At 38.3% G+C, this 11,141-nt stretch overlaps 1 protein-coding gene across 2 annotated transcripts in view; it reads right to left on the bottom strand.

Moving 5' to 3' along the window:
- CAP2 (cyclase associated actin cytoskeleton regulatory protein 2) overlaps window positions 1-11,141 on the bottom strand; it is a 68,835-nt gene that overhangs the window by 10,865 nt on the left and 46,829 nt on the right. For both annotated transcript variants that reach the window (XM_059852161.1, XM_059852150.1), the window contains one exon: window positions 9,915-10,020. In XM_059852161.1, coding sequence (XP_059708144.1) covers window positions 9,915-10,020 — 106 coding nt within the window. The remainder of the gene's footprint in view (window positions 1-9,914; window positions 10,021-11,141) is intronic.

The following is an 11,141-nucleotide window of genomic DNA, read 5'->3' as shown; positions in this document are numbered from 1 at the left end:
GAAAAAATTTCTGGAAGCTAACTGGGTATTCTGCATATAACACAGAGTGGTAAGTCACTCTGGCAGTCTCTTTCCTTCAAGTGTCAAACTCAAGGCCATCACAGACTAATGCAGGACACTCTGGGCTAAAATAATTCTGCTGAGTGGTGTATCAAAGGCAGTTTCCCAAATGGCAACTGAAGTATGGGAATATCCATGTAACAAGATGGAAGTAAAACTCAGAAGGGTTTATCTATGGAAGGGCGTCATCTCTCTCCCAGAACTCTGAAAGAACTTCCTTGTCAAAGTACAGATAAAAGGAAGGGTTTTAAACACATTATTTAAGTTTGGATATGGTTTTATATGACTGGAGATTGTTGTCATATTTATTTTCAAGAAACAGAAGAGGTAGGAAAGGATCTGGAAAACTAGGAACTTTTTTCCTTTTAGTGCAGTACTAATGACAAAACAAGTCTACTCAAAAATCTCAATTCTTGACCTGAGCAGCTAAGACATTCTAGTCCTTTAACAGGGTTTCAAAAGTAAGAAAAAAAAGTATTCATTGCACTCATGCTGCCCTATCTGCCTCTTCTTTTCTTTATAAGCCTGGTCCCTCCACCAAAGTCAGTTATCTCCACTGAGCACAAAAGATTTTGAGTTAGATCTAATTAAGAACATAGAAGCTATCACAAGGTAAAGACACCTGAGGTTCTGTCACCCTTCCCACTTTTCTTCTTAATTTTGTGCAGTCACAGAAATACAAGACAGACTGAATCCTGGTTGTTAGCTTTTCTCCTGCATGGCAAATCTCGTCTAGTTTAAGACCTGAGTTACAGCTACACAAGCTAACTGATATTGTAGCATGCTATTTTCAACATCTAGGGCCATTCTGGAAACTGCAAACAATTTAAATCATAAATTAGGCCAGGCAAAATTGAAAGACAAATCACAGAAATAAAGGTCTTTAAAGTACATGGTTTAACTGCTCCCATCTGCATCTACTGCTCTGTAGACTCCTCCAGTAGGACCATCTCCCATTGAAATAAAATGGCATGGAAAAGACAGACAAGTCTCACTAATGAGAAGGTGCACAGACCTGCTGGGAAGAAGGGTACAGTCTAACTCTGGCTACAGTCTTCTTTTCTTTGCCATTTTAATGTACCTAACTGAAATCAAACAAAAATTCAAATGAGGTGAAATTCTTTGTGAGACAGTGGCTCAGGGAAACTCTCTAAAGGGGACAGAAAGCACAAAAGTGAACTGGAAATGCAGAATACACATTTCACTTCTTGCATTCCCTGCATGCCAAGAAGATGGGACCTGTGCTGCACTCAGACACACTGATGTAAAGGGCAACTGAAAAATCAGCCAAGTGAAGTAGTTCCAGGATTTTTTTTAAAATTCATTTTGACATCTATTAATAAATGAACCTCCAAGTTACCAACCTCAGTCACCAGCAATTACTTTGCTTTCCTTAGTTCCTCTTCTAAGACAACTTACACCCTCAGGCTCCAGAATATTTCTGAACCAGGCTCTTGAACTGTTCTGGTATCTGGTGATACGTGTGTATAGTCCTATCAAATTTCAACAGAAGTTCCCTTCACAAAGTCCATTCATTTCTGTTCTGTATAGGGTGGTGTTTGTGAGAGCTGCTGGATATAAAATAGCATGTTACATGCCCACAAAAGTTCATCTATCCTAAAGCAGCAGGTGCTTAGCAGCTTTGCTATTTGCAAACAACTCTTCAGATTAACTTCATGCAGATGTTAACAACAGTGTGTCTTTACACAAAAAGTATTAGGAGCCATTTGGACCAGTGAAGGCGGTTGTTTGCAAACTGCCTTTCTTCCTCTTTTATTTCAGCTGTTTGCCTCGCAACAGCTGCTGTTCTCAGTGCTGTGGTGTCTGCAGACACAATGTCAAGTTATACTGATAGCTGACTGCTCCATTAACATGTATGTGTGGTCATTTTTCCATCATTTACAAATATGCCCCTAGTGAGAATTAGCAGGGGATGACAGATAAGAGTCGTCCTTACTTTGTGAAAATGTAACACAAAAGTAAGCTGTTAACTTTTAACCTGGTAAGGTCCTATCAAGAACAGGAGATGCAGGCCCTGTGACCATGTACTAAGAGTTCTGTGGGGATAAAACATTCCAGAAATTTCCCCTCAGAGCTGTCTTCACCTTCCACCCATGCTCTAAATGGGGTGAAACGAATGGGTCAGGGTTTGCTCCTTGCTGGACAGCCCCAAGTCATCTGCAGAGAGGCCCAAGGGCCTCCCATTGACTGTGGCAGAGAAGTTCCCTTTAGCAACAGTGTCTGATGCTGCTCACAGCACTGGGTCTGATAAATGTCACTGTGCACGGTTTGCAGGATTGTGGTACAGCCTCAAAGTATGTTATATTTCTACCTTTATTGTGTACAACTGGCAGAAGGGTGAGGCACACTTCTTTTTCTCACCTAACTGCCTCGCTGGAAGAAAGAAATGATTGTTTATGTTGAGATAGCTGCCTGGTTGAAATTCTCATTTAATTCCCATGAAATTACAGTAGAGCTGAGTGAAGCCCTTTGCTTTTGAGAAGCTGGGCCTCGTTAGGCACATTTCTCCTAAAGGTTTCCTTCCCCCAGAGCACAGGGCAAAGCCAATCTCGTTAGAGAAATAAAATGCTGTTCAGACATAACACAAGTGCTCTGGATGCCACACTGTCACTAATTTTCAGTGGCCACATGCAGCTTGACATGTCTTCAGGTCTGAGCCCAGCTACCGAGAGACACTAAGAATTTCTTTTTATGTCTTATCACAGACGTTACTATTTCCTGAGCTATTCTTGCTGAACAGCTCCCTGGATTAGCCTTCCATGTCACTGTTACTATATTTGTAGAAGTGCAGCAGCAAGGAGACCCAGTCAGAGGCTCCTATCTGGGGATACGAGGGGCTTACGTGCCAGACCCTGTACAAACACCCGCAGTGTTCCTCTGTGTTTATCCAGCTTTTGGCTGACACAGGGCAGCACGGACACTGAGGGCAACAAAGTTCTTGTGCTGGGAACCTGCTGTGGAGCATCTGAACGATGCATTTCTAGTAGCTGCAAGGGTTGATTTTACTTTGAGTCAGAAGTTTAAAAGCATCTATATAATGCATGTAAATAAATGATATATGCATGTGTATGATATACAGTACCTATTTTGTTGATCATTCCTATTAAGTGGTAAGTATCTATTTGCAGCTGAAGCAACAGGTGGCTTAGAGAGAGGTCATGAAATCTCTCCCTTAATTTACTGAAAAGCTTTCTTTTCAAGGCAGTAGACAAACAGAAATCCTAATGGGGAACACGTTCTTCCCAAAAAAAAAAAAAAAAAAAAAAAAAAGGAAGAATATCCCTGTTCTCTCCCCCTTTATAGTAATCCTAGTTTCACACCTAAAATGATTACAGCATTCTTTATTGTTCTTTTCATACATATGCACAGCCAAAGACAAGAATTGTGAAGCTCAAAATATCACATATCAACCTCTGGGAACAGGTGGACCATGACTCAGAGGCACAGAGCTCTTGTTAAGGTGTTTTTTGTGTAAAAGTAGCTTAGCACAACAGTTCTATTACCTACTCTATTTAAGCCACCTGTCTGGAAGGAGTTATGCTGCCCAGAGAGCTGCAATTTACTGGGTGAAACAGCTGACTTACAGGGCCTGTAATCTTTGCCAGTTAAAACACAAAGCAACAAAACCCCGGCTCCATTCTTTTCTTGTTACTGAGTCTCAGCAGAATTATTTATCTGCAGAGTTTTCAAGCTTTGCAGCCCCCTGTAATATACTTTTGCCATTCATCACCTGTTCAGGATTTAAAATGATGCTTACATCTTCAGAGTTACCCAACCAGAAATATTTTATACAGCCATGGTCTTCTAAATCATTTGAGAACTGTATGATAATGTAATTGCCAACAAGTAATGTGCTCCAACAGGCAGATTCAACCATCTTTTACTTTTAGAAAAGTTTGTTTAAAAAAAAAGACCAATCCCTTTAGCAAGATAGTGAAGTTTTAATAGATATACTTTTCCTTTTCTCTCTTGCATACTTTCAATTTTGTATTTCCTTTCCCTTTTCCACTGGAACTAGGCTGCAGGCCTCACCCAGGTTTTCCCTTAACATGTCTGAATGGTGCTTGGTCCAAGTTAAGAGAATACAATTGATATACCGTAAAGACAAATATTTTCACCCACTGTTGGAATAAGAGAGTAAAAATGTTTTCTTTCAAAGGGACAGGGATGTGATTGAGGCAGTTTCTACCAAAGAGGCAACTATTGCAGAGGTGCCAGGATAGCCTGTTTTTAAATTTATCCTGTACCAAAAACCAGAACACTGCCTATTCTCTGAGAAAGAAACACTTGTAACGAAAGGATGCAATTTTTTCAACCAAAAAAAAAAAAAAAAAGTGAATAGGGAATAGGGAAGGGGAAAGGTAGAGAAAGGAATGGAAGATATACAGAAAAGGAGAGAAAAGGCTATCACTGAGAAAAACTGAGCACTGTGGAAATGCCTATGTCTTCTCCGAGATACAGGTGTCTAAATTGGTATATCTATGCTGTCCTTCCTTCTATCTGAATAAGGCCTCTGGGATTGCAGTCCTGGCTGTGGCTGGAATTTGGCACTACAGTTTTGACCTTTAGCTTTAGCGAAGTGGCTCAGACGATGGCTGCTTGATAAGTAGGTCAAACTAAACACAGCACAGAAGAGATACCGGACAGATAATAGGAGGCTTTTGCCTGCAGAAGTTGGTCTTTTGCAGCTTGTTCACATCAATATGTACAGAGATGATGTATTACAGGAAAATGTTTTGATAGAACAGGAGAAAGGCAGGGCCAATTTATAAGAAAATGTCTGGAGGTAATTATTTTAGACTAGAATAAAATGCCCAAGTCTGCACTGAGACTAGGATAATTGCACTCAATAGGGCTAATGTAGGAATTATGATGGTACTTCTCGGTGTGGAGCTTGTGGAGATTTTCAGCTTTTAAAGAATGTTTTTAGAGCACTATCTAAAGAGTAATAAATGTTTTTTAAAATGCTATTTCAGGAAAAAAAAAAAGACTTGAAGATACTGGCTTCAATGGAAACAGGATTTAAATAAATCTCAACTGCTTTTAAAGATGTACAGACTTCATCCTAAGTTGTTTTGATTTGTAAAGGGGGAGAGGATTTCACTTGAGTGAAATTCTGTATTCTGCTGGTAAAATCCATCTTAAATTGCTATTGTATACAAAGAACAAAATATTAAGTACAGATCCACCTGCAACTGAAACATTCAAGACAATTATCTTGGAGCAAGATTTGTGTCTTAACACTTATTTGATACATGGAAAACTACAGCAGTCTCTAATTATTACTGGTTGTTTTCTTGCTGCAAGGTTAACCTACAGAAATAGGAGCAGAAGATTCACTTCCCCCAGATTACTCATGCAGGCCTTGTAGCAAACAAACTTTTCATTAGGCATTCTTGTGAGCTTATATTACAGCTGTTCATTTATTCACATCACCAAAAAGAAGTGGAGGGTAGAAAGAGGCATGCTTCAACAGAATCCCTTCTTAAGAAAAAAAAGAAAAAAAAAAAGAAAAAAGGCATTTGCTCTTTATCAGAAAGAACTGAAAAAGGACAGGTCACTAATACAGTTGCGGATTACTTGTTAAAGACAGAAAGCTGTAGCAAGCAAAAATGACAATTACTGCATAGGTAAAATGCTACCCTGGGCACTTAAAATATTTCACTGTAACAACAGCTTTTTCCAAAGACTCACTGACATCTAAGAATGTCATATCTGGTAGCAAATTAAAACAAATCTCCATTAGGCCGGTAATTGCTTATTGTCCCCGTTGTCAAGATAGCTAAATTGAGATGTAGTGAGTATAGTGAATGGCCACTCAGCACAGGGTGTAGGAGGCAGAAGGACACTTTACATCCAAGATAATGAACTACAAAATTACACTTTTAAGGAAATACTGTAGATCCATCTGACTTGCACTGACAAGCACATTTTCTCTACCATAGGCACAATCAATGAATGAAAATGACTATTTCAGATTATGTTCAAAATACATGGAACTTTTTACTCTCTAGGATAATCCTGCTCACAAACATACATTAGATACCTACTTTTGTTCTGTGAGCACAGTACCATCAAATATCCTAACCATATCCATCATGCCTTGAAATGCCAATTTACACAGTCCAGTCCAGTTCTGTACCACCACTCCACATGAGGAGCAAAACAGGTTCAGATGCACAAAAGTCTAAAGGTCCTTAACTACACTATTTCCTTCTATGTGTATTCTTAAATACACTATATTCTTCACTATTTTCTTGGCTTTCTCCTCACACACAAATTTCAATAGAGTGCCCTTAATAAGTAAAATACTATCACACAACTTGGCAGAACCAAAGTAAGACAGAACTGTGTTAGATCCAAAAATCCATAAACATCTGTTTTTATCACAAACCTTTTATAAAGCAGAGAGAGATAAGTGTTATTGTCAGAAGTGACTGCTTGAACATTATTTCAACCCTTTGCACCTGTTTTTGTGTCTGTCTTCTAATTTATTAAGACATTACTTTCTCTTTCCTCTGAAGTGTATGCCTCTATGCCTGCTGCCACAGCCAGGAACATTTTCCTGTGTGTACTAGTGATCTGTTCCAAGGCTGGCTGCAGCTGCCCTGTGCAGCTTGATGGAAGGGTATGGGGGGCTGGAAATGGCACAGCTTTGGGATATTGCATGCACACAAATGTGCACACCACAGTATACAGCACCCATAGCTTAGTGGGCCAACTCAAAAATCCTGTTCCCTTTATTGGAAACCCAAGCATAGGAAATCCTCTGATCTAGGCTTATGCTCCTGGGGTTTTGTTAGAGTTCAAGCATTGACAATACAGCTGGGAGAGAAGAAGTAGTTAATATTCTTCCTGACTCTTCACTCTCTTTAGAAATATCCAAACGTGCTACTTAAGAGCTTTTTATAGAAACTTCATGCATTGCTTTGTTGACTTCTGCAGATATGAAGTGTAAATTACTGGTATAATATACTTTGAAATCTGTACTTACATGCCCCAAGACATTTCTCTCTCTCCCCCTCTATAATAAAATACCTTTTTTACACCAATGTCTACCTCTCATAAACCTTCCACTTTGTTAAGGCTTTGCCAAACTACTGCTTTTTCCTTTTGTCCTTTTATGCATGTAAGTGGAAGCTGCTGTGTGCAATGATTAACAACTGTGTCTGGAATATATCTACAGCCTTTATATATATCACATTTTTTGTCTAGACCCTGATTCTGCAGACCTTTATGCTTAACTTCACACAATGTGAATCTGTGACTTCCATTCTCACTTTAAAATGTATAACAAAAATTAAATTATCACTTGAGCAACTCATTACTTTCTGGAATGGATTTGTTACCAAGCTTCATAGAAATATTTAAATAACATTTAAGCGATTTAAACAACCTGCTAACTTACTGGATTCTAATTTTCTTACATGCACATTTAGTAAAACTTAAAAATATATATACATCCATAAAAATGAGTCTGCAATTTAATCTTTCAGACTATATCACATAAAGGATAATTTAAATGAAGCATACTTCCAAGACAACTTCCAGATATGAGTGATATCCAAAGTGAAATCAGTACTTCACATGCAGTGAAGGGCTCATCACTCATGATGGAATGAGCACTGTTGGCAGGAAACTATGCTTAATAGAAATAAACAAGTCACACCTAGATTTCAGCAATTTCTTGGACAGCTGAAGACAGAGAAATATAAAGACACAATGGCTGAGGTATTGGTTTTAGGATCAGTCAAACATAATCTGCAACAGCTACCCTTCTGAGTAAGACTACCAGTACTCAGCAGCACTGAGAGCTCCTCCTGTTTGATCAAATGGCTGTTACAAACCTTTACCTTTTAACACTATATCCATATTTGTGAAGTTCTATTCAAGGTGAAGATTATTCTTTTTCTGTATTAACAGAACAAATTATGTTCCAGATTCTCAGGCTAACTCAGCTAATGGGGTACTACAATTCCTTTTCCTTATGTAATAATAATTTAGAAATCATTAGGTCTTCTCACGTTCACTGATCGTAACAGAACAGGATGTACGAAGTGTGAAATTTTGTACTAAATAAAGGGATCATGTTTAATATTTAATTTTTTTACTACAGAAACCTACAACGTAGCTAATAATTACAGTCTTCTAATTTATCCTGTTCCAACATTTTTGCATTGCTTCAGACTAAGATGCACATGCAGATCATGGTTCTCTCCTGTGTTTGAACCTGCAGTCAAATACTTGAGAACTGAAAGGCCTTGTACAATGTCTCATGAAGGGTATGAAGAGAAAGCTGCAGCCTGTGCTGAGTACAAGTAACCTACATTCTCTTACATGGTTATAACCTCCATTGAGGGAGAGAGAAAGCAACTTTTCCAGGTACTACAGAATCAGGGGAAGGTCTGGACTGGAAGAGATCTTGAAGATCATCCTGTTCCAAACCCTTGCCATGGGCAGGGACACCTTTCATAGACCACGTTGATCAGAGTCCCACCCAACCTGGCCTTGAACACTTCCACACTTCCAGGGATGGGGCATCTACAGCTTCTCCTGGCAACCTGTTCCAATGTCTGGTCACCCTCAAAATAAAGAATTTCTTCTTTATATTCAGTCTTTCAATTTAAAACTATTGCCCCCTGTCCTGTCATTACAAGCCTTGGTAATGTCTTTTTCAGTCTTTCTCACAAGCCCATTTTATATATTGCAAGGTCACAAAAAGGTTTCTATGAAGCCTCTCTTCTCCAGGCTGAAAAAAATCCCAACTCCCTTAGCCTGTCTTCACAGGAAAGGTGTTGCAGCTCTTATTCCATGTTAAGCTACACTTCATAGAATCATAGAATGGTGTTGATTGGAAGGCCATTAACCTGACAGTTCTACTTCACTTCTCTATGTTCCCAAGTTCTTAAAATTGTTTGAGAACTAAACAGTGACCTGTATAAGTCCTCTGAATAGTCATTCAATTAAAAATAATATTTGTGTACACCTAAAAAATTATAAATTTGGTGTGAAAGACTGCATGTGCAAGTATATGCTAGGTTTAGGAGATGGTATCAGTAAAGAGCAGGCTGATTACATTTTTAATGTATTTCAGCCCTTCTCATAATCTGATGATAAATACGAGCACATTATTAAAGTAAAATAGAACACTATATCAATGTAGATGGTGGGCATAAACTCTTACATTTATACCCAACATAAAATTAATTTTTCATGTTTATACCTCTCAGAGAAAAATATTCATTGCTATCATCTCAGATGTAACACATTGAAGCATGTTATATAAGGAGCACAAATAATTAGGTACGCAATTAAATTTACTCTCTCTGTTTCCAGAAGATATTTCTGTATGTCTAAAATAATAGCTTTATAAAGCCATCCATCTACAAAATTATGTATCCCTTGTCTTTGTCTTTCCTGTTATTAAATCTCTCTCTTTGTTCAGATTCTTTCCACCACCCTTCTTCTTTCGATGACATGCTCCCTCAGTTTTCCTTTGGTCTGACATGTCCTTCAATTTTTTGCATTTTGTCTTGTTCCTACATTCTACAGGCATGGAGAACTGTGTCTGCCTCTCTTTACCATCTGCAGCTGAGGGTTATGGCTATAATAATCCCAAGTAATTATTTTCTCTTCCTCCAAACCTTTACCACAGTGGCCTGAACATCTCCACCTGTATTTCAAACATTCATTGACTTGGTTGGGAAATCCACAGACCATGACTTCTGCTCCTGGCACAGATATTTATTTAACCTGAGCTAATGACTCACATTAAAGGACAAACAGGTTACTGGCTTTTTATGGTTCTTCTTTAAGAAAGAAAGAGTACTTACAGTTTTACTCCAGGTGAGACCTGTGGTGTGATGCTCTTTGATATAAGCTTGAAGCTCAGACCAGATGTTCAGATATGACTTCACCCAATCAACATGGCGTGTGTCACTATAAAAAAAGAGGCAATATTTATGTGTGAATGTATTCAAAAACAGAGAGCAGTGCTGCTCTTGCTTAAAGCAGATAAAACCCAGTGACTGCCTTAAAGCCATGGACAAATCAGTTAGCAGGCAGCCAACCAGCCCAGTGCTGCAAAAATTGAAGCTACTACATTGGAAAGCTTCTAGATCCTTCTAGAAGACAAACAAGAGCAAAGGATGCCTCTAGCAGAGAGTGCTTCCTGCTAGAAATTTGTGTCACCATTCTTCTCAGGCTCAAAGTCAACTGAAAAAGCACTAAAGGCACATTGAGCTGTGCAGCAGGTACCCAGACACAGTTTCAAGGTGCTGAACTTTAGAAAATTAAATATCCATGGATTCTGTAAGATATTCTGGCTGCCATGTTCAAATGTGGCCAGGGCAATAGTGGGTCATGTTACAGTCATCAGACTAAAATATTTATACATGAAGTATTTTTAAAGAACAAGTCACAAGTTGGCTTTAGAATCTTTATTGTTAGTCCTTCAATAGGACTCATAAATGAAACCAGGAAATATGTAGAGAGAAGCTGCTTGTAAGATGAACAAGTTATAGTTATAACCATAGTTATAACAAATTATTAGTGAATAGTGATTGCTTACAAGGATTTGTGTGTGTACCTTCTATTTATGTAGAGAGAAGCTGCTTGTAAGATGAACAAGTTATAGTTATAACCATAGTTATAACAAATTATTAGTGAATAGTGATTGCTTACAAGGATTTGTGTGTGTACCTTCTATTTATTTCCTTTGGAATTTTATCCTTAATAATGCGGAGGACCTAGGTCAACAGGTTTAATCCAAAGCCTGCTGAAGTCAAGGGAGAGCCTTCCATACTTTGGAAGACATTGTGGTCTGATTCAGTGAAAAACAGGAAAAGAATTCCTCATTAAAGGAAGAATTAAATATCTAAATAATGTACTCCATTTATACCATTACATGAGACATTTTTTTTCTCCAGTGTAAATACTGATGCTATGTTGTAAAAATCATCAGTTACCCCAGCATCAGTTACTACCTTCAGTAGGTAAACTCAGGCTTTAGGAATAAGATATAAGATACAATATATATAAAATAGCATACTATATATAGC

The sequence above is a fragment of the Haemorhous mexicanus genome, chromosome 1, assembly GCF_027477595.1.
Source record: "Haemorhous mexicanus isolate bHaeMex1 chromosome 1, bHaeMex1.pri, whole genome shotgun sequence".
In the NCBI taxonomy this organism is placed as follows: domain Eukaryota; kingdom Metazoa; phylum Chordata; class Aves; order Passeriformes; family Fringillidae; genus Haemorhous; species Haemorhous mexicanus.
The sequence above is the reverse complement of the archived record's forward strand: the minus strand, read 5'-3'. Positions and strand labels throughout refer to the sequence as shown.